Source organism: Scyliorhinus canicula, chromosome 8 (genome assembly GCF_902713615.1).
Source record: "Scyliorhinus canicula chromosome 8, sScyCan1.1, whole genome shotgun sequence".
Lineage (NCBI taxonomy): Eukaryota > Metazoa > Chordata > Chondrichthyes > Carcharhiniformes > Scyliorhinidae > Scyliorhinus > Scyliorhinus canicula.
In genome coordinates this window covers 96673960-96698496 of record NC_052153.1, presented here as the reverse complement: position 1 = coordinate 96698496, position 24537 = coordinate 96673960, and the positions used below count along the sequence as shown (strand labels likewise).

General features: G+C 45.8%; 1 protein-coding gene across 5 annotated transcripts in view; it reads left to right on the top strand.

Annotated features, from left to right (window-relative positions):
• mfsd3 (major facilitator superfamily domain containing 3) overlaps positions 1–24537 on the top strand; it is a 138278-nt gene that overhangs the window by 48790 nt on the left and 64951 nt on the right. For all 5 annotated transcript variants that reach the window (XM_038804957.1, XM_038804961.1, XM_038804960.1 and 2 more), the window contains exon 4: positions 10384–10487. In XM_038804957.1, the coding sequence (XP_038660885.1) occupies positions 10384–10487 (104 nt within the window). The remainder of the gene's footprint in view (positions 1–10383; positions 10488–24537) is intronic.

Here is a 24537-nt window from a genome sequence, read left to right as displayed (position 1 = left end):
GTGCTATGCAGCGATTCAATTAGGCACCACCAGTGCTTGTGGTAAACATAGAGACAAAGTTCATGTGGAGGGAGCAAAGACAGGTGTGATGAGCAAATGATGAAAGTGTTTCCTCTGAACGTCTAGGCTTCTGTCACTTATTTTATGTATTAGTCATGGCTTGGATGAACCCAGCATTTAACATTTTCTTCCCATACTTTATTGCTTCTGCAACCGGGTCCTTTACTCAGAAAGAGTTAAGTGCGATAAATTTTTGTGAGCTCTTCTGATTTTTCATGCAGCATAGATTGTTAGGTTCAAACAATAAAAGGACACATGTTAGATAAAGAATATGTAGGAAAATGTGTCTCACTAAGCTTGTAATATCAGTTTGTGAGCATATTGTACCCTGTATTCCAGTCTCTCGTCATTTTACATAAACATGCATTAGCTATTTTGCTAAGTTAACCTCCTGTTTTGCCATTACTTGTTTATCAGACATTCCACTGAAAATTTTCAGTTACAGGTTCGTAAGCTACTTAGCTCAAGCCTATTCACCTTAGTTTAATACTTTTGGTAGATAGAGTTTCTTGCTCTTAATTTCATTACGTTTCATGCTTCTAAAAGCAAATTTGGACAAGGATCCAGCACAATTTGATTTGCTTCACCAATTAACTACTGACCTCCCTTTCATACAGAATTCCTCTTAATGAACAAAATATTTCAGTTCTTTAACTTGTACCCCCCAAACTTGAGCCGGTGTTTGCATTCTGCCTACAGGCGTGTATGCTTCCCACAGTGCTTTTCGTGTATAGAGCTATCAGAATTTACCTAAGATGATGCCTCTCAGGGAGCGACAGCAGATTTGTAAACTGTAAATAAAACATTTGCGAGCTATTAATTACTAGCCACTTGCGCTGCCAATCACGTTGCCGGACCTATTACTAAGAGACAATATCCCAGAGGATGTACAATGCTTTAAGCCCTTCCAAGGAGTCAATTAGCTGGAGTAATGCTGGGATGGTTTATGTTTCACTTCAACTTGTGGCTAGTTTCCAGGAAAGTTAAATAATGATTTTTTTGTTCTCAGTAAAACACTAAAACCATCAACAGGAAGCTCTGCTGAGAAAATAAAAATGCTTTTAATTTCCATCAACTGGGGGATTCATATTTCTTCCAAATCCTAAAGGTGCTTGAGTAGTTGAGTACAATGTGAGTAAGTCGCACATTCAGTTAATCCTATCCTTGACCTCAAAGGATGTATGAAGTGGAAGCCAGTATAACCTGTGTTGTTGCTCTTTTAGATTCTTTGGCTAATCACATTTTCAAGATCTTTGCCAAGTCTGCTGCAAAGTTAGAAAATCTCCAATGAGCTATAATGAGCTGCCAGATGATTTCACATGTTGATTGATGTTGACAAATAGCATTTTCAAAAAAAAGTCTACCCAGAGCAGATTGATAAAATAAAATTGATCTCGCAATCGACTCAAAGGACGGAATTTGAATGTGGCGTGCCACTCCTGACAGCGGAGAAAGTACTTGCTTTTTGATGGTTCTCATGTGACTACAATTAAAATTTAAAATGTGGCAAGCTTACGAAGGAGAGATGTGCGATTCAGCGGTGAGGGATGCTTTTTACTGTTGAAACCCACTGTCAGCTGACAATGCAGCGGTTAAGGGTAAGGGGGTGGTGGTGTGGCTGTCCAGGAGCTTCCTGATCAAACAGGGAGGCTTTTCAACATGGTCACAACCTTCCTGCCAAACTACATTGCCATTAATGTAAGAATTAGAGAGCAGAATGATGGCGCAGGATTTTTGTTTTTCAAATTTAAATCTAATTTACAACTATTTCACATTGCATTTGCTTTATTTATGTCTGCATCATCATTATTTGTTGAGACTAGTTTGGTCAGAGAGCTAAATGTATTGGCATGCCTCATGGTTAGTTTTGCATTGATGGTTACACGAGAATTAAGGACATTTCATTGTGGACGGAGGCAGATTTACAGTTTGTGGGGCCCCACGCTCACCTTCATTTCTCCCCAACCTCATGCCCCCCCTGTCTCCACCCACCCCCAGCCCACAAATCTCAAACGCGGAAGCCACTAAATACACAAAAGCTCACTTTTAATCGTCGATATTGTTGAATTTGTCAAATTTTACTGACTCACCGGACTTCCCAAATAGTTTTTAAGTCTTTTTGATACGGAAAAAGAACATTCACTGAAGCATTTGCGATAAGCTGTTAAAAATATTTTCAGAATGGTTTCCACATTTAGAAAGATTGCCTGCAAACCATCATGCACAAGTCTGTACAAATCAGCTGGTGATCTCGAAGCACAGAGCTCACCATTATCGATGAACTAAATTAATTTTTTCACCTAATATTCAAAACAATTTATGTCCATGTCCTCCTGGTAGAATTCGCTTAATGTAACCCCTGTCAAAAATCATATAAAATAAATCTGGGGTGGAATTCTCCGACCCCGGGCCGGGTCGGAGAATCACGCCACGATGCTGGGACGCACAGGCCGCTCCAGTTCCGCCCTAGCCCCCTGTGTGCCGCAGAATGGGGTCCCGGAACGGGCACCAAAGCCGGAGTAAAACACTCCCGTTTTGAATCCGGCGTCGGCACAGATGCCCATTAGGAGAATCCCGCCTTTTGTTTTTCAGAGAATCATTTCTACTTTGCAATTGCACTATTATTGTATCACAAATGACTGGCAGTCTCAACGATGATTTTCTCTTTCCCTTTTAAAGTGATTTCATTGTCACTAGTTTCATCGAAAAGTTACTTCCTGTATCTTGTGTGCTTCTTATCATCAGAAGTACCAAAATATCAGCGTCTTTGTTTCCATCGAGTTATTGTCATTTTGAACATCTATGATAAAACCTTTAAGTGAGACGAACAATTGTGCAGCATTCAATAAAGATGTATCAATAATTTTAGCAATTTGCTGACAGCACTAATTCCTTGAAGTAAATAGATCCACAAAAGAGTAAAAACAGCAATATTATGCTTTTCAAAATTCTCTGCTAAGAAATATGCTTCAGCTCTGACATGTGGTTTTCCTGAATTTGATGTGGCTATGTCTAATGAGGTTTTCTTTATGTCAACAAAGTTATTTTTCAAAGCGAAAACAGCATCTGCACGAGCGGTCCTCCTGGTGTCAGAATTTCTTTTGACTGTCAAATGTTTTTGATTTGCTTACTCCAAGCATGATTACAATATATTCCACTGAGGGGTAGAAACCAAAAAAAGGCACACACGGTTTGAACAAAGTCAAAAACATGTACAGCCCCCTCACAGGATTCAGCTATAGCATGGCAAAATAAATTTGAGGAGTGAGTAGAAACAGGGATGAATAACGCACGGGAACTTTCATTGTTCAATTTTACTTGTAAACTTGCTTGTCTTCCTGCCATATATGCTGGAGTGTTGAAGCTCGGCACATAGAATTTTTGATGTCTAACCCTGATTTCCAAAACTTGTTTTCAGACACTCAGAAGTTCAGAATTGTCGCTCAATAAAACAAAGAAATTGCTCGACAATTTCAACATCACTGGTCACATATCTTAAAATCCATATCAATTGGTCCACTTGACTCACACCTGATGTTGAATGAACCATTATGGAATGGTATTTGGCATCTTTTACTTCACTCATGAATTGGTTTCTGAACCATTCTGCCAAAATAGTGATCATGTCATTGTACGTTTGGTGGGTCAAAAAATTGGTCTTCCCTGAGCCACAGTATTGAGAGCTTTTCAAAACTTCTTTGAGAAGCTCATCAAATTCACTGAGATATTTGGCCATCACGCCTCACTGCTGCTGGCCAGTCTCTGCTGGTGCCGGCACCTGAGAATGTTTTATCATAATAATAATCTTTATTGTCACAAGTAATCTTACATTAACACTGCAATGAAGTTACTGTGAAAAGCCCCTAGTCCCTCATTCTGGCACCTGTTCAGGTACACTGAGAGAGAGTTCAGAATATCCAAATTACCTAACAGCACATCTTTCGGGACTTCTGGGGGGAAACTAGAGCACCCGGAGGAAACCCACGCAGACACAAGGAGAACATCCAGACTCCACACAGACAGTGACCCAAACTGGAAATCAAACCTGGGACCCTGGGGCTGTGAAGCAACAGTGCTAACCACTGAGATACCGTGTTGTCCAGAACATTGTCGTAGAAATGATCTATTCACCAATGCATTACTTGTTGGTTGTTCCACGTATCAGTGCTATTCTCCATCCAGGAGCCGCAGCTGTGCAGGCCCACCCACACGGCCCAATCTCATTGGAACCAAATTCTGGCATCCACATATTCCACTGGTGCTCAAGGTGCCTCCAGCATGTTTGACCCTCGGTGTCAAGCTAGTTACATGCAGCACTCACCACACCAGCAACAAAAGCATCAGCAATCTGCAAAAGCATTTCTTCAACATCTTCATCGTGTTGCTCATTTGGATCAATGTCAGCACCAGGTTCCACAGCGTCTTCTTGCTTTAAATAGGATTGACTTCTGGACTCTTACATTCCCCTGAGCTCGGTGTTCCAGGGCCCAGTTACCTTAGAAAACATTGTCCTTCTTTCCAGCTATAGAAAATGAAGGAAATAGCAAAGCAGCCTCCAGGCACTTCCAGCCACCAGCAGGAGCAAGCAGCAAACATAACCTGCAGCTGAGAAGTGCTAGCACAATTAACAAGACCAGTTTCTTATTAGCAGTAGCCTTCAGTTGTGAAGCTAGAAGCTGCTCACAGTTAAAGGGAGTTAGTGACCTTCAGCATGTAACCAACTACAGGTCTCTGTCCTGGAAGCGTTTGTTGGAACAGACAGGCAGCAGTTCTACTTGCCCCTGTTATGGGTATCCACAATATATAGAGATGGCATGAACACCTCACAGACTGAAAGCCTATCAACTCCCACCCCTGGCTCTGGCGTGACCCCTGACCTGGAACTCTTCAGCCCCTCGACCAAGCCGAACCGCCCTGAGGGGTCCCCCAGCCCCAGCAAACACTGGGGCAGCAGTTCCAGTGTCTTTGAGCTGCATGCTGGAAAATGGAAATGGCTCCTCAGTGCCCCATAGCATCCATTGCGCCAGCTTCATGTTTTTAAAAAGGAGTACTAAACAACACCCATGTGAATTCTCACTGGGGAGTCAGTTAAATCCTGTAGGGCATTACATTTGACTTCAATATCGCTTATAAGATGGGAATTATTGCAAATTGGGATCAATGATATGCTCGCCATACTTGTATAAGCCGGTTAAATGGCAGACTGATTTGTGCTTTGTGCGAATCTCGAATTTGGCTTTTCCCTCTATTTAACTGGCACACCCAGATCCGTGCCGGGCACAATGCGGTGGTTAAATCACACACAGTGTTGTGTTTTTGCATTCACTATTCAATGCTCATGTTAGTTTTTCTGTTTCTGTTGGACAGGGCTGAACTTGTAGGCTCAGCTGATCCTCCCATCTATGCGTTGTAAAAGACATTTTCCGAGACCATGTCCAGCGAGGAGAATTAAAATGGTATAGATTAACTCAAAATCCTATAAGGATTCTGTCAGCCAGCACCCTGAGACAGGCCCCCGTATGGGCCGCATGTTTATGTCCCTCTTTTTCTTCACTTGACTGTTCTCAGCCACCGCCCAGGATGCCAGGCTCTTTCCCTTTCACTACTCCATACTCTTTGTCATCCCTTGGATCTTCCTTCTGCTCCCCCCCCATCCCCAAATATCCTACACCACTAACTCATCCTTGCTAGCGAGCAGCAATTCTTTTGCTGCCCTCCCTTGTGTCACAGAGTTCAACAGGGAATACTGCTGACCTCAGTCAGACACAACTGCACAAAGCTGACTGGTGCATGCCACCTTTCAAGAAGCACGAAACAGGTGCTACAGGTTTTCATAAACAATTGACTTTATCTTGAAGGTAGCACGTCATTTTTTTCATAACATTTCACAGCAATGAGTATTCATTGCACGCAAATGTATCACAAGTGGGAATCCGCCACAGGATGTCATGAGGCCCAACACACCACAAACACGGCGCTGACATAATCTTTCCAGCTCAACCCATCGTAGATAATAAAAATTTTGGCTCCTGCCTAATGCAGTAACCCGCTCCCACACCATTGTTGCGACACCCTGGGCGAGTGAGTGGCCAAGTCCAGCCCCAAAAAATCCCGGAGTTCCAACATAAGTGAATTAACTACGAATTTGTGTATAGATTTTTGACCCTTGGCTGCTCAGATGACTTACAGGCACCAGATTTGTAAGTGAAACACAAAATAACTTTATTTGTAACAACAATAGAGATAAGACATGCAATGATTCTCATAGAGTATCGGCTATGTTATGGGCCAGGGTTTAGGAAACACCAAAGAACATTGTGGCGTTCACCTGACCTACAACTGTTTATTGATTTAAGTTACGATGAGCACAAGAGCCTGCTGATCAGGTGTTATTCAACAGAGTTCTTAGGCGCTTTTAATCAAAAAACAAGCTTTATTCTACATATTTAGTTAACTTGGGCGGGATTCTCCCCTACCCGGCGAGGCGGGCCGTACCGGCGCCGAGGTGTGGCGTGAACCACTCAGGCGTCGGGCCGCCCGGAAGGTGCGGACTCCTCCGCACCTGGGGCTAGGCCGACGCTGGTGGGGTTGGCGCCGCACCAGCCAGCGCGGAAGGGCTTGCGCCGCACCAACCGGTGCCGAAGGGCCTCCGCCGGCTGGCGTGAGTTGGCGCATGCGCGGGAGCGCCAGCATGTGCTGGCATCATCCCAGCGCATGCGCAAGGGGGTCCTTCTCCGCGCCAGCCATGGCGGAGGTTGACCGCAGCCAGCGCGGAGGGAAAGAGTGCCCCCGCGGCACAGGTCCGCCCGCAGATTGGTCGGACCCCATCGCAGGCCAGGCCACCGAGGGGGCACCCCCAGGGGCCAGATACCACCGCCCCGCACCCCCCGAGGACTCTGCAGGCCGCCCGTAGAGCCAGGTCCCGCTGGTATGGACTTGGTTTGATTTACGCCGTCGGGACCGGCCGAAAACGGGCTGCCGCTCGGCCCATTGTGGGTTGGGGGGGAGGGGGGGGGCGCTGCCCCACCAGGCCGTCCTATCGTTTCAGGCAATGGGACCCTGTGTGAGAACCCTCTGGCCACATCGAGGGCATCTTGAAACCCATCGTACAAGGTACACCCAGCTTCTGTCGCGACACGACGGACTTCCTACAGAAACTCAGCACCCATGGACCAGTTGAACCAGGAACATTCCTCGTCACAATGGATGTCTCGGCACTCTACACCAGCATCCCCCATGACGACGGCATTGCTGCAACAGCCTCAGTCCTCAACACCGACAACTGCCAATCTCCAGACGCAATTCTGCAACTCATCCGTTTCATTCTAGACCACAACGTCTTCACCTTCGACAACAAATTCTTCATCCAGACGCACGGAACAGCCATGGGGACCAAATTTGCACCTCAATATGCCAACATCTTCATGCACAAGTTTGAACAGGACTTCCTCACCACACAGGACTTTCAACCGATGCTATACACCAGATACATCGATGACATTTTTTTCCTTTGGACCCACGGCGAGACATCACTGAAACGACTACACGATGACATCAATAAGTTCCATCCCACCATCAAACTCACCATGGACTATTCTCCAAATTCAGTTCCATTCTTGGACACACTCGTCTCCATCAAGGACGGTCACCTCAGCACCTCGCTTTACCGCAAGCCCACAGATAATCTCACGATGCTCCCTTCTCCAGCTTTCACCCGAAACACATTAAAGAAGCCATCCCCTATGGACAAGCCCTCCGTATACACAGGATCTGCTCAGACAAGGAGGGCGCAACAGACACCTACAGATGCTGAAAGATGCCCTCGTACGAACGGGATATGGCGCTCGACTCATTGATCGACAGTTCCACCGCGCCACAGCAAAAAACCGCACCGACCTCCTCAGAAGACAAACACGGGACACCACTGACAGAGTACCCTTCGTCGTCCAGTACTTTCCTGGGGCGGAGAAACTACGACATCTTCTTCGCAGCCTCCAACACATCATCAGCGAGGATGGACATCCCAAGGTCATCCCCACACCCCCACTACTGGCCTTCAAACAACCGCGCAACCTCAAACAAACCATTGTTTGCAGCAAATTACCCAGCCTTCAGAACAGCAACCACAACCCCACAAAACCCTGCCAGGGTAATCTCTGCAAGACATGCCAGATCATCGACATGGACACCACCATTACACGTGGAAACCCCCCCACCAGGTACGCGGCGCATACTCGTGCGACTCGACCAATGTAGTCTACCTCATACGCTGCAGGAAAGGATGTCCCGAAGCGTGGTACATTGGCGAGACCATGCAGACACTGCGACAACGAATAAACGGGCATCGTGCGACTATCAACAGGCAGGACTGTTCCCTTCCAGTTGGGGAACACTTCAGCAGTCAAGGACATTCAGCCTCTGATCTCCGGGTCAGCATTCTACAAGGAGGCCTTCAGGAGACGCGACAACGCAAAATTGCTGAGCAAAAACTTATAGCTAAGTTCCGCACGCATGAATGCGGACTCAGATACTCTGTTCCCCTTTTCAAACAGCAGATTTGAATTCCTTCCAGAAAGCAATTATCTCTTTTAATTATCAAGCACTCTGAAAACAGCTTTTAAAATGAAGATAGAAAGGCACTTATTTCAACCTGAGAAATTCAAACCAGTCCAAAAGACAGAGTGTAAGTAAAACCCAGAGCCACAATCCAACTCCACCCACACAATGACATCACTGAAGCCATGTGAAAAGACAAAAACATTTCTGAAAGGGACATTTCCATGACAGTTATCTAATCTATTACTCCCCCTTTTTACATCCCACCTCTACGGAAACACAGACAAAACACACAAGGGAAAAGGCGAAAAGCTGGCTGCTCCGTTTACCTGAATGAGCCCCAGCCGTGACATCTGTGAGATCCACCCTTTCTGGGAGAGACATATTTAAAAGTGCTCCCTTCAGCTCTTGAATTCAAACCAAAACTAACTCCCAAAATGGGGTCTGCCTTTCTTTGCAGGACATTCTGGAACAGCCAACACCAATCAGCTTTGAGGGTTAGGTTAGAATTGAGAACAGCTGATTGACTGACAGCCAAGTCCATCAAAATGCGTCATCACTGAGGTCAAACGAAGCACCACATCTCACCCGGGGTTTCCTGAGGCCAAACCAAACAGATCATCTTTCCGGAGAGTCGCTGTTTTTTCAAAATAACAGGTGCATCTGAAAGGCACCGGTCCCGGCAAATTTCCAGGCACAGAAGTTATTTAAGCCAAAAATAAATGGAATACACAAGGGAAATCAGGGGCAGGATTCTCCCCTACCCGGCGGGGTGGGGGGTCCCGGCGTGTTGGAGTGGTGTGAACCACTCCGGCGTCGGGCCGCCCCAAAGATGCGAAATTCTCCGCACATTGATGGGCTAGGCCCGCGCCGGAGTGGTTCCCGCTCCGCCGACCGGCGTGAACGGCCTTTGGCGCCACGCCAGCCAGGGCCGAAAGGACTTCGCCAGCCGGTGTAAATCAGCGCATGCGCCGGAGCCTCAGCGGTTGCTGACATCATCCCGGCGCATGCGCAGGGGAGGGCGTCTCTTCCGCCTCCGCCATTGTGAAGTCCATGGCAAAGGCAGAAGAAAAAGAGTGCCCCCACGGCACAGGCCCGCCCGCCGATCGGTGGGCCCCGATCGCGGGCCAGACCACCGTGGGGGCACCCCCCGGGGTCAGATCGCCCCAGGACCCCGGCGCCTGCCCGCGCCGCCAATCCCGCCGATCAGGTAGGTTTTTGATTTTCGCCGGTGGTAGAGGCTTGTCAGCGGCGGGACTTTGGCCCATCGTGGGCTGGAGAATCGGCGCGGGAGACCCACCGACCGGCGCGATTCCCGCCCCTGCCGAATCCCTGGTAGCGGAGAATTCGGGACACGGCGGAGGTGGGATTGACGCCGGCCCCGGACGATTCTCCGACCCGGCCGGGGGGGGGTCAGAGAATCCCGTTCCAGGTTTAAACAGGAGGACCCTTGTTTACTGCTCTTGCAGGCTCCATAAAATCCCTCCTGTACAAGAAAGTTTTAATTTATAGTGTCAGTAAAATATCGCTGTCCGATTGTAAGCTCATCATAAGTATTAGCATCATAACTTTATGTGACTGAAATTTTTGATTTGCTGTGCCATTGCGAAGCATATAAAAATCTATTCTCTTTTAAATCTCAACGCAATTCAGTATATATATTTTTGGTTTTCTTTTGCAGAATCTGTTGCATGAAATCTCATTTTTGCCCTTCAATAAGCTGGAATGAAGTATATTTACTTGAATTTAATGTGTTTTCAATTGCAGTGCATTTTCAGTTATACTGGTCCTGTTCTTGCTGCGTGCTGCAAATTTGAGCTTCCAGACATTACTTCTCTTTATGTTTCAAAGTGAATATTTGATAATGAAAGGTATGTTTCCTAATTTTGTTCTTGAGCAGATTAATTTAATTTGAAGCAGGTGATTAACAACAACTTGAATGTTTAAATCTATTGGTTATATGTGTGTAAATTGGCTGCCATGTTTCCTGCAACAATTAATTTAAGAAGTATTTAAATGGCTGTAAATAGCTTTGGGGCATCCTGAAGTGGTGAAAGCTGCTCTATAAATGTTAGTTCTTATATTTTTGGTGGGCTGCATTCTGTAACTAGTTAATTAGATAGTGTGAGCTAATTGTTTTTCATAAATGCTTCCCCACTTATGGCCAGGCACCATTAAGGGTCAAAATAGATTCATAATAGAAATTAGAAATGTATGATAATTTCATGAATGTGTTATTTTATCAGGTAAAAACATCAAAGCACATGACAAAATGAAAAACTTTTTAAAGTTATGCAGGCAAACTTGACAAGACATTTTACCTCAGCAAATAGCCCTTTGGATGCAATGAGACGAATGACAAATTTTGTTTTGGGTGGTGCTATATGAACGATAAATATAACAATGACAGATTTCACTCATAACCTAAAAAATTATATCCTTACAGCCAAACTTTGTTTCTGCATTTGAAACAGAATGAAAAATAGGAATATGTTTTTCAAATTCATGAGCCTGCCGCAGAACCTTAAATGAGTGCATATTAGCTATTTACCTGTGAAAATCAGTGGGACCCCGCAATGCTTTCTCCCCATTCATATGATTGGAGGATATATTGTATGACATATGTTGACTGTTGCACCCTCTTCCCATCACCAAATTCCTAATGTGTACCTACCAGACAAAACTCTGGCCATTCCAGGTCTGTGTTCGGGTAAGTATTTATTTTTTAAAAGTACCTTTTTGGTGATGGTCTCGAATTGTCCCTTCACGGACCACTGGTTAGGGCGCATACAGACATATAGACTACAAGAGCCAGATTTGCATGTGCAGAGGGCCTAGTCCCTGTTTGATGTGAGGGCCCCACAGTCTTTACTAATTTGGCAGGCACTGCAACTCTGGCATGGACAGTAAAAGCTCTTAGTTTATTGGACGTTTCAGTAGCTGTTTTAAGGTCACAAAATGTGTGCAGCATCACCCAATGAATTTTTAGGCAATAAAGCCTACTTTATAACATACTTATGTAGCAACATCATTAAATAGAAAAACTTATGCAGTGAAAGGCAAGGCTTTGAATAAGGTTTAGACATTAAATTTGAGTTTGATGTCAACCTAAGTGGTTAGAAGCAGAGTATAGGGCTTTACACATGAACATATAAATTAGGAGCACGAGCAGGCCGCTCGGCCCTTCAGACCTGATTCACCATTTAATTGAATCATGGCTGATTTGATTTCAACCTCAACTCTACATTCCTGCATGTCCAACCTTTCCTCATCAGACAACATACCCATTTAGAAGGATGAGGGGGGATCTTATGAAACTTAAAGGATACTATGAGGCCTGTATAAGCTGTTTCCACATAGGAAAAAATAGTAACAGAGGACACAATCTCAGACTAAAAGGACGATCCTTTATAACAGAGATGAGGAGGAATTTCTTCAGCCAGAGGGTGGTGAATCGATGGAACTCTTTGTCGCAGAAGGCTGTGGAGCCCAAATCACTGAGTGTCTTTAAGACAGAGATAGATAGGTTCTTGATTATGTTATGGGCCAGGGTTTGGAGAATCCCAAAGTGTATCATGGAGTTCACCTGACCCACAACTTTTAGTAGATTGTGGTATGTGGAGCACACGGCTCACGCTACAGGTATGGTATAGCAGAAAATGGACCAGTGGTTCTTAAAACAAAACAATGTTTATTCTACGAACTCAAGTTAACCTTTTTGAAACAAACAGTGAATATTTTAGCAACCAGTAAATCAAATACACCCCCCAAAGAATAGAACACTAAGTAACCTGTATGCTGTCCTTTTACACCCAAAAGACTTATCAAACCTACAAACAGGAGCACACTAGGTTTACATTTAATGCTAAGACATTTTTGCAATTCTGAGTTCGCCAAATGATCCATAGATAGTCTGTGGATGGCAGAGATCAACAGCAGTGCAGCACACTGAAAAAAACAGACACACCCAAGCTTTTCTCAAAGTGAAACTAAAAAGCAGAAGTAGAGCTCAGCTCCACCCACACTCTGATATCACTCCAGTAACATGAGCAGCTCCATTTCTTAAAGGTACATTTCTTAAACACCCATTTCTTGAAGGGTACTCTCACATGACAATAAGAGGATCAGGGGTTATGGGAAGAAGGCAAGAGAATGGGGATGAAAAAAATATTGACTCGATGGGCCGTTTGGCTTAAGTCTGCTTCTATGTCTTTTGGTCTTATGATCTTATTCCAGGCATTAATCTAGTAAACCTTCTCTGAACTGTGAATTTGGCACCAGTAGTTTGGAACATTGTCACATTCTGATATGTCACTACATTAAATATTATTGTAGCTCACCATCTTTAACATCTCAGGATTGTTAACACACCCCAGCAACATAGTACTTCTCCCCTCGGGACGCAAGTTCGTTCAGTGGGCCTCCATGTCCGCCAGACAGTTAGGCCTTCTCTGAGAGAATGTATCACTTGCAGTGATAGGACTGGGGTATGATTCAGTGAACCCCAAAACTCTCACCCCAAATCCCCCGTTAGAGCTAAAGGACAAAGGAATTAAGCATAGACTCTCACATGAGCCAGGAAGTCAGAGTGTCGGCATCAGACCAATAAGAGTCAGACATAACTGCAGCTGAGGAGCATCACAGACCATTCCTCACTGCAGTTGTCATCACCCTCCTGCATTGACTGGACAGCAGTGACTGGGCAGCAGTTACTAAAGGACCCATCAGTGGCAGCACCCTAATGATTGATATCTCGGCCACCTTCATCCCCTGGTCGCTGAGTGGTCACTATCCTGGAGGGGGGGGGGGTGCGGGGGTCGTCAAGCTGTCGGACGGGAAGCTAAACTTTCTCCATGAAGCTATGAGGCCATCTCTAGCATTCCTGCTCATGCGCATCCTCGCCCTCGCTTGGCGACCGTCCTCAGGCTCTTCAGTGGGCTCTTCCCCGGTGTTCTCGGGTACATCCTCCTCATCCAAGGACGTGTGCTGCTCCTCCAGGTCATCCTCAGGAAGCTCCTCGCCCTGCTGCAGAGCTGGGTTTTGGAAGGCACGGTAGACCACACAATGTGGGAGACCCTCTGGGGGCTGTGTTGGAAGGCCCCATCAGGCTTGTCATTGCAGACCCTGCTTCATGGACAGAACATGAGAGTAATAAGAGTATTTCATAATGATGTACTTGTAAACCTTGAGATAATTAGGCCACATTTGGTTAAAGCTAAACAGCCTACTCAGTACTTACTTAGCAGCGGTCAACAGATTTGAGGGCAGGTAAATGACGGCCAAAGAGGCACTGAGGTGGGGAGAAAAAACATCAAAGGAGGAAGTGATGTAGTTGTCAAGGCCAACGGAGACATTGGTGTTAGCTTTGAAAGGTTGGAGCGTGACCATGCCATTCATTGAATGCATGTTGGGCTTTCTTTGAAAGTAAATTTTAAAAATATTATTCGTTCATAGAATTTGTGTGTCACTGGCTTAGGCCAGTATTTATTGCCCATCCCTAATCGGTGGTGAGCCACCTTCCTGACTGCTGTATTCCCTGTGCTGTAGGTACACCCACAATTCTGTTAGAGAGGGAGTTCCAGGATTTTGAGCAAGCACCAGTGAAGGAATGGAGATATCATACCAAGTCCAGATGGTGTGTAACTTGAAGGGAAACTCCCAGGTGATAGTGCTCCCATTCATCTGCTGTCCTTGTCCTTGTCCTTCCAGGTGGTTAAAATTGCAGGTTTGGAATGTGCTGTGAAATGAGCCCTGGTGAGTTACTGCAGTACATCCTGTAGATGATGCTTACTGCTGCCACAATATGCCAATGGTGCAAGGAATGAAGGTTTGTGTTGGTTGACGGGGTGGCAATTAAATGTCCTGGATTGTGTTAAGTTTCTTCAGTGTTGTAGGCATTGCATCCAGGCAAGTGGAAAATATTCCATCATATTTCTGTCTTGTGCTTTGTTGATGGTGGATAGGCTTTGGGGAGTCAGGAAGTGAGCTACTCTCTGCAAAATTCCCAGTCTCTAACCTGCTCTTGTATCAATATTATTTATATGGATAGTCCAAGTCAGTTTCTGGTCAATGGTAGCCCCCAGGATATTGATCGTGGAGGACTCAGTGGTGGTAATGCCATCTACAAAGACATGAGGAAGGAACTGGCCAGAGTTGATTGGAAAAGGGGCTTAGCAGGGAAGACAGTGGAACAGCAATGGCAGAGGTTTTTGGGGGTTATTCGGGAGGTACAGCAGAAATTCATCCCAAGGAGGAGGAAACATGCTAAGGGGAGGACAAGTCATCCATGGCTGACACGGGAAGTCAAGGACAACATAAAAGCTAACGAAAAAGCATACACAGTGGCGAGGATTAGAGAGAAGCTAGAGGATTGGGAAGCCTTTCAAAGCGAGCAGAGAACAACTAAAAAAAGCAATAAGCGGAGAGAAGATGAAATATGAGTGCAAACTTGATAGTAATATAACAGAAGATAGGAAGAGTTTTTTTCAACATATAAAAGGAAAGAGAGAGGCAAAAATAGTAATTGGACCACTGGAAAATGTGGCTGGAGAAGTAATAATAGGAAACAAAGGAATGGCAGACGAACTGGATAGTTACTTTGCATCAGTCTTCACGGTGAAAGATACCGTGGGATGCCAGAGCTCCAGGAGAATCGGGACAGATGTGAGTGTAGTAGCCATCACTGAGGAGATGGTTCCGGGGAAACTGAAAGAACTGAAGGTGGATAAGTCATCTGGACCGGATGGACTACACCCCAGGGTTCTAAAAGTGATAGCTGAGGTGATTCTGGAGGCATTAGTGATAATCTTTCAGGAATCACTAGGCAAGAAGGGTCCCAGAGTTGCTAATGTAACACCTCTGCTGAAGAAGGGAGGGAGGCAGAAGACGGGAAATGACAGGTCGGTTAGCCTGACTTTGCTCATTGATAGGACGTTCGAGTCCATTATTAAAGATGAGATCGCGGAGTACTTGGAAGTGCATGATAAAATAGGATAAAATAACTGAGTTAGCATGTCTTTGTCTAAGGGAGTTCATGTCTGACAAATCTGTTGAGTTCTTTGAGGATGTAACAAGAAAGTTAGACAAAGGAGAACTGTGGACGTGATTTATTTAGATTTCCAGAAGGCCTTTGACAAGGTGCTGCATAAGAGATTGTTAAATAAGTTAAGAGCCCATGCTGTTCAGGGTAAGATCCTGGCATGGATAGAGGATTGGCTGACTGGCAGAAGGCAGAGAATGTGGATAAAGGAGTCTTTTTCAGGATGGCAGCTGGTGACTAGTGGTGTGCCTCAGAGGTCTGTGTTGGGACCACAACTTTAGAAGGATGAGGAGAGTTCTTATTGAAACTTACAGGATACTGCGAGGCCTGGATAGAGTGGACGTGGAGAGGATGTTTCACTTGTAGGAAAAACTAAAAGCAGAGGGCCCAATCTCAAACTAAAGGGACGATCCTTTAAAACAGAGATGAGGAGGAATTTCTTCAGCCAAAAGGTGGTGAATCTGTGGAACTCATTGCCGCAGAAGGCTGTGGAGGCCAAATCACCCAGAGTCTTTAAGACAGAGATAGATAGGTTCTTGATCAATAAGGGGATCAGGGGTTATGGGGAGAAGGCGGGAGAATGGGGATGAGAAAAATATCAGCCATGATTAAATGGCGGAGCAGACTCAATGTGACGAGTGGCCTGATTCTGCTTCTATGTTTTATAGTCTTATGGTCTTATGAACATCAACAGGAGACAATTGAATATTCTATTGTTGGAGATGGTCATTGCCTGGCACTTGCATAGCACCAATGTGACTTGCCAATTATCAGCCCAAGCCTGAGTATTGTCCAGGTCTTGCTGCATTTAAACAGGGATGGTTTCAGTATCTAGAGCAGATGCAAATGTTGCTACACTTTGTGCAATCATCAGTGAACATCCCCACTTCTGATCTTCTGATGGAGGGAAGGTCGTTGGTGATGCAGCTGAAGATGGTGGGGCCCCTGAGGAACTCCTGCAGTGATGACATAAGACTGAAATAATTAACTTCCAACAACCATGTTCCTTTGTTCTCGGTATGACTACAACCAGTTGAGAGATTTCCCTGATTCGTATTGATTTCATTTTTATTAAGGCTCCTTGATGCCATAATCGGTCAGATACTGCCTTGATGTAAAGGGCAGTAATTCTCACTTTACTTCTTGAGTTTAGCTCTTTTGTTCGAGTTTGGATCCAGACTTTAATGTGGCCAGCAGCTCACCAGTTGGTCCAGACATGTGAATTGGTGCTTCAGGTTACTAATGTGATATTTAATAATTGTGATTCTGCGATGAGTTCATAGAAATCACAGAATTCCTACAGTGCAAAAGGAGGCCTTTCGGCCCATCAAGTCTGAGAGCACCCTACCTTGACCCACTCCCCCACCCTATCCCCATAACCTAACCAGTAGATCCCTGGGCACAAAGGGGCAATTTAGCATGGCCAATCTACCTAACCTGCACATCTTTGGACTGGGGAGGAAACCAGAACACTCAGAAGAAACCTACGCAGACTCAGGGAGAACATGCAAACTCCACACAGTTACCCAAGGCCAGAATTGAACCCGGGATCCTGGTGCTGTGAGATAGAAGTGCTAACCACTGTGCCACCGTGCCACCCATATGTTTTGCTGTACTTGTATTTCTGCCTGTGGGTGTGATTTACCTACCCCCTGCCATGTGTTTTCGAGCAGTGGAGGAAGGTCAGCATTGGCCACTGGCAGGATCATCCAGTGTCACTGATGTCCATGACATTTTGCATGCCGCATCCTGCGGCCAGATAACCCACACAGGGGTGGGGCCTCACCCTCAAAGGGACCAAAAGATCCTGCTGGCAGGAAGGGCCCGAATTTCCCACCGAATGATAAGTAGCTATATGCCATCTTTAATAACTGCTCTGGTCTCACTGGAGTCATTATTCCATTATTTTATTGTTTTTCAAATAAGAGTGATATAGGCGATTGAAAATGAATGAAATCAACAAATATCTGATCGTGTTTTCAGGATCCTTAAGTGGGAGGGGGAGCAGGCTCAAGTTGTGGTACACATCGGTACCAACGACATAAGTAGGAAAAGGGACAGGGATGGAAAACAGGAATTCAGGGAGCTAGGGTGGAAGCTGAGAGCCAGGACAGACCGTGTTGTCATCTCTGGTTTGCTGCCAGTGCCACGTGCTAGCGAGGTGAGGAGCAGGGAGAGATCTCTGCAGTTAAACACGTGGCTACAGGAATGATGTAGGAGGGAGGGTTTCAGTTACTTGGATAATTGGAGCACATTCAGGGGAAGGTGGGACCTGTACAAACTGGACGGGTTACACCTGAAGCAGAGGGGCACCAATATCCTAGGAGGGAAGTTTGCTACAGTTCTTGGGGGGGGGGGGGGGGGGGGGGGGGGAATGGGAAACTGATTTGTAGTCCAGGAGATGGCATTAGAAGTTGAGGGTAGTGCAGTACTGAGGAAGTTTCCAAGGTCACAAGAGTGGACCTGCAGGCATGAAGGTGGTTTGAAGTGTGTCTACTTCAATGCAAGGAGCATCAGGAATAAGGTTGGTAAGCTTGAAGCATGGATTGATGGATTGGTACCTGGGACTATGATGTTGTCGTCATTACGGAGACATGGATAGAACAGGGGCAGGAATGGTTGTTGGAAGTTTCGTGGTTTAGATGTTTCAGTAAGATTAGGGAAGGTGGTAAAAGAGGTGGAGGAGTAGCATTGTTAATCAAGGATAATATGGCTGTAGAAAGGCAGTTTGAGAAGGATCTGTCTACTGAGGTAGTGTGGGCTGAAATTAGAAATAGGAAAGGAGCAGTCACTTTGTTAGGAGTTTTCTATAGGCCCCCAAACAGTAACAGAGATGTGAAGGAAAATATTGCAATGCAGATTTTGGATAGGTGCGGTAGTCACAGGATAGATTTCATGGGTGACTTTAACTTTCCAAATATTGATTGGAACCACTATAATTCGAATAGTTTGGATGGGGCTGTTTTTAATCCAGTGTGTGCAGGAGGGTTTCCTCATACAATATGTGGATAGACCGACAAGAGGCAGGGCCACATTGGATTTGATACTGGGTAATGAACCGGGCCAAGTGTTAGATTTGGTTGTGGGAGAGCACTTTTGAGATAGTGACCACAATTCGGTGACTTTCACTATAGCAATGGAGAGGGACAGGAACATACGGCAGGACAAGGTTTATAACTTGGGGAACAGTAATTACAATGTGATTAGGCAAGAATTGGGAAGCATAAGATGGAAACAGGAACTGTCAGAGATGGGCACAATTGAGATGTGGAGCTTGTTCAAGGAGCAAATACTCCATGTCCTTGATATGTATGTCCCTGTCAGGCAAGGAGGAAATGTTCGAGTGAGGGAACCATGGTTCACAAAAGAGTTTGAATGTCTTGTCAAGAGGGAGAAGGGGGCTTATGTAAGGACGAGAAAACAAGGTTCAGTTAGGGCACTTGAAGGATCCAAGATAACTAGGAAGGAGCTCAAGAAATGGCTTAGGAGAGCTAGGAGGGGGCATTAGAAGTTCTTGGCGGGTAGGATCAAGGAAAACCCCAAGGCTTTTTACACTTATGTGAGGAATAAAAGAATGACCAAGATGAAGTTAGTGCCGGTCAAGGACAGTAGTGGGAACATGTGCATGGAGTCTGAAGATACAGGAGAGGCCCTAAGTGAATACATTTCTTCAGTGTTCACAAAGGAGAGGGGCCATGTTGTTGAGGAGGACAGTGCGAAACAGGCTGGTAGGCTGGAGGAGGTAGATATTTGGAAGGAAGATGTGTTAGAAATTTTGAGAAGCCTGAGTATAGATAAGTCCCCATGGCCTAATGGGTTATATCCTAGGATTCTTTGGGAGGCGAGGGATGAGATTGCAGAGCCTTTGGCTTTGATCTTTATGTCCTCACTGTCTACAGTAATTATGCCAGAAGACTGGAGAAAGGCGAATGTTGTCCCCTTGTTCAAGAAAGGGAATAGGTATAATCCTGGGAATTGTAGGCCGGTTAGTCTCACTTCAGTCAAATTATTGGAAAGGGGCCTGAGGGATAGGATTTATGATCATTTGGAAAGATACAGCTTAATCCAGGATAGTCAGCACGGATTTGTGAGGGGTAAGTCCTGCCTCACAAGTTTGATTGTATTCTTTGAGGAGGTAACTAAGTGCATAGATGAAGGTAGAGCAGTTGATGTCGTATACATGTTGCGGAATTCTCCGCTCCCGTGGAAAATCGAGACGGCCGTCGTGAACTCGGCCGCGTTTCACGACGGCCTCGGAGGCCGCTCCTCTCACCTTATTCACCCCCACCCGGGGGGTTAGGAGCAGCGCTCCGTTATTCTCGGCCGCCGGGCCTTGTCGCTGGCGTCAAGGCCCGGCACGCCGAGAATGACACGGCCGGCGCGCCTAATGACTTCAGCCGCGCATGCGCATGTTGGCCGGCGTCAACCCGCACATGCGCGGTTGCCGTCTTCCCCTTCGCTGCCCCGCAAGATGTGGCAGCTTGATCTTGCGGGGTGGCAGAGGGGAAAGAATGCGTCCCTTTGAGACGCCGGCCTGACGATCGGTGGGCACCGATCGCGGGCCAGTCCCCTCCCGAGCATGGCCGTGGTGCTCACTCCCCTCTCCGCCCCCCACAAGCGTCAAACCAGCGTTTGGTGCCATGTTCACGACGGCAGCGACCAGGTATGGTTGCCGCCGTCGTGAACCAGTCGCAAACGGCAGGCCGCTCGGCCCATCCGGGTCGGAGAATCGCCGGTCGCCGTGAAAAACGGCGAGCGGCGATTCTTCCGAGCGGGGAGTGGGAGAATCGCAGGGGGCGCCGGGGGGCGTGTCATGAGTCGCCCGGTCCTCCTGCGATTCTCCCACCCGGCGTGGGGAGCGGAGAATCGCGCCATGGATTTTAGTAAGGCGTTCGATAAGGTGCCTCATGGTCGGCCCATGCAGAAAGTAAAAGGCATGGCATCGAGGGAAATCTGGCCGATTGGATCAGTAACTCGCTATCATATAGAAGACAGAGGATGATGGTAGATGGTAAATTTTCATCTTGGAGCCCAGTCACCAGCGGTGTACCACAGGGATCAGTGCTGGGTCCCCTGCTATTTGTGATTTTTATCAATGACTTCGATGATGGAGTTGAAGGTTGGGTTAGCAAATTTGTTGATGACACCAAGATTGGTGGAGTAGTGGATAATGTGGAGGGCTGCTGTAGGCTGCAGAGACATTGATAGGATGCAGAGCTGGGCTGAAAAGAGGCAGATGGTGTTTAACCCTGATAAGTGTGAGGTGCATCATTTTGGTAGGACAAATTAGTGTTAACGGCAGGGTTCTGAAGAATGTGGAGGAGCAGAGAGATCTCAGAGTTCACGTCCATAGATCTCTGAAAGTTGCCACCCAAGAGGATAGAGCTATGAAGAAAGCCTATACTGTGTTAGCATTTATTAACAGGGGGATTGAGTTTAAGAGCCATGAGGTTATGCTGCAACTGTACAAGACCTTGGTTACACCACATTTGGAGTGTTGTGAGCAGTTCTGGTCACCTCATTATAGAAAGGATGTGGAAGCATTGGAAAGGGTGTAAAGGAGATTTACCAGGATGCTGCCTCGATTTAAGGGTAGGTCTTATGAGGAAAGGTTGAGTGAGCTTGGGCTTTTCTCATTGGGGCGAAGAGGATGAGAGGTGACTTAATTGAGGTGTATAAGATGATGAGAGGGATAGATAGAGTGGACGTACAGCGACTTTTTCCTCGGTGGATGTAGATGTTACAAGGGGGCATAACTATAAGGTTAATGATGGAAGAAACAGGAGGGATGTCAGAGGTAGGTTATTTACTCAGAGAGTGGTTGGGCGTGGAACACACTCCCAGCTATGGTAATGGAGTGGGACACTTTAGGAACTTTCAAGTGGTTATTGGATAGGCATATGGAGTGCACTAGAATGATTGGGAATAGGTTGATTTGATCTTAGTTTCAGAGTAGTTCGGCACAACATTGTGGGCCGAAGGGCCTGTACTGTGCTGTACAGTTCTATGTTCTATGTTGAATCTCTGAGGAAGCAGGTGTTGACTCATATGATTTCCTGCTGGTGATACCGTACCAGATCCAGATTGAGATTTTTAAAAATCCTTTTGAGTTACATCTGATTGGACTGATGTGCATAGAGGCCTGAATGTAACCTGGTGATCTGCATAATTGTGTTACCCTCACATTGCTGTTGATGTCAGTGGCAATAGGTAGAAAGTAATTGAACTGGTTTGACAGTGCATTTGTGTAGTCTTTGATAGACCTGTGTACAGTGAAGTGGCTGACCAAACCAGAAAGTGACTCCAATGCTGGAACAAGCATACCATATATAAATTAATGGCCCTGCTGACTTTCATGGCCACTTTCAATGTTGTTACAGGTTTTATGAAGGTCTTGCATAAGGAACTGGAACAGCTTTTCAATGTCTTCTTCCTGAGGCACCTCTGTGATTGTTGACGGTTAGCTTTGCCTGCTACAAGAAATCTACTCTGTAGCAGAGTTTTTAAATTCATTTCCACGGTGTGGTCAGGCCAGCTTTTATTGCCAATCCCTCGTTGCCCTTCAGTAGGTGGTGCCTTCTTGAACCGTCCTTTAGGTGTAGGTGCACCCACATTGGGGTTAGGGAGGAAGTTCCAGGTTGCCCTAGTAACAGTGAAGGAACAGTGATCTATTTCCAAGTCAGGGTGGGGAATCTCCAGGTGGTGGGCTTCCCAGGTATCTCCTGCTCTTTCCCTTCTAGATGGTAGTGGTCATGGGTTTGGAGCATGTTGTCTGAGGAAGCTTGGTGAGTTACTGCAGTGCATCTTGTAGATGGTACACACGGCTGCCACTGTTCGTCGGAGGTAGAGGGTTTAAATATTTGTGGAAGGAGGAGCAATCAGGCAGGCTGCTTTGCCCTGGATGGTGTCGAGCTTCTTCAGTATTATTGGAGCTGCCCTCATCCAGGCGAGTGGAGAGTATTCCATTAAACTCCTGACTTGTGCCTTGTAGATGGTGGACAGGCTTTGGGATTGGTGAGTTACTCGCTGGACAATGAAGTCCCCCACCCAAAGCATATTCTGTGCCCTTTGCACCCTCAGTACTTCCTCCAAGTGGTGTTCAACATGGAGGAAAACTGATTCATCAGCTGATGGTAGCCGTTACGTGGTAATTAGCAGGACGTTTCCTTGCCCGTGTTTAACCTGAAGCTATGAGACTTCATGGCAGAACTGGTGCCACTTATCACTGCTCGTAGCCATTTCCTGCTCTTAATGGCCCTCCTTGTCCAAGTCCATTCCTGGAAGAATACTGAAAATAGACCCTACATGTGATCGAACCAAAACGAAATACACTTGTAACCAACCCACTGCTTTCTCATTGAACAAGTCCTGTTTCATTTGTGCAAGATGAACACTGAACTAGTGATGCATTGCTGCTACAATGTGGGACACTTCTTTTAAGTATCCAATTTACAGCTTAATTACTCCTGGCATATTCGTGTTCACACTTCAAAGTCTCCATTCAGCATTTTCATCCTGTTGATTGCTATTGAACAATTGCTGCCAACATAAAGCTTTTACATTAGCATTAATTCTGGGCTCTAGCCTTGATTTTATGTGATCGGTGCTCTGCTAATTGAAGTCCCAGTGTTCACACTATGTAATGGAGGGGGACAGGTGACGGAAAGCAAAGCAGTACAACTGGAATATACCTGAAGAACGAGAGAAGAGACAATGCGTGAGTAAGAAAGGCAAAGTAAGAAAGGGATTCAATTGGAGAGGATTGAGGAACAAGAAAACTTTGCACTGACAAGCCTGATTCATAAATTCACTGCAGTAAATGCAATGGTGTTAAAATGAAATTAGGTATGAAAAATTGCTCGTGACAAAAACAACATTTGAAGCATTAAATGTTTTTACACAGACATAGTTTGAAATTTTGCAGCCGTTCACGCTAATGGGTTCTTCCAGCCCCACCAGCAGTTTACCCACACTGTGGCTTTCCTGGCATTGAGGGGCACATTTAACGGGAAACCTAGTTGACGATGGCAGAACCAGAAGATCCCACCGCTGGCCACCTATGCCGTTGCGAAACACGTGGCGGGTTGCACAGTAAATCCCAGCCAGAGGCTGGAACTTTCCGGTTGCTCACGGCAGCGGGATCTTTCCGTCTCACTAACAGCGCAACCCCATTGCGGGTTTCCCTGCGGTGAGGGTGTATTCAACAGCAAACCCCGTGGACCACAGCGGGACCAGAAGATCTCGCCACCAGCCAATGATGGGCTGCCTCCGCAAAACATACGGTGGATTGTGTGCAAAATCCCACCCACAGTATTAATCAGGCTGCAAAAGATATGTTATAAAATCACTGACCTGCTTTGCTTTCATGAATTGAATTTTTATTGATGGACTTACAGCCGAGGAACTCACGACGAAAAAAAAGTCCTGGTTTGCACATATCTTTTTTATTACAGTTTTACTCCTGAGACGTTCCCCTGTTGTTTTTGTTTGTTTGCTGTCTGTGCATAAAACAGTTCAAAAGCTCCTTTAATCTACTTGTCTCTGTAAATAAGGTGGCTAAGGAAAGACTTTGAAACATAATTATTGAAAAAAATGGTTAGAATTTGACTTGAGAGAAGGATTAAATGTAAGATTACAAAGAAGCAGCTCTAATTTGCAGACAGCTCCAATAGGCCACACAATGCATCAAAGTTGATGCCATGGATGATAAACAAAATCTGAAATCTTTCATGTCATGGATGGCAATAAATGAGATATTTATTTCAATAGCTTTGTCAATAGAGATGTGACACCCTTTCAGCAATTGTAAGTTTTCACAAGTGTTTTATTTAAATTCTATACAGCATGAAGAAGTTAAGTAGGTGCTCAAAGGAGTTTGGATG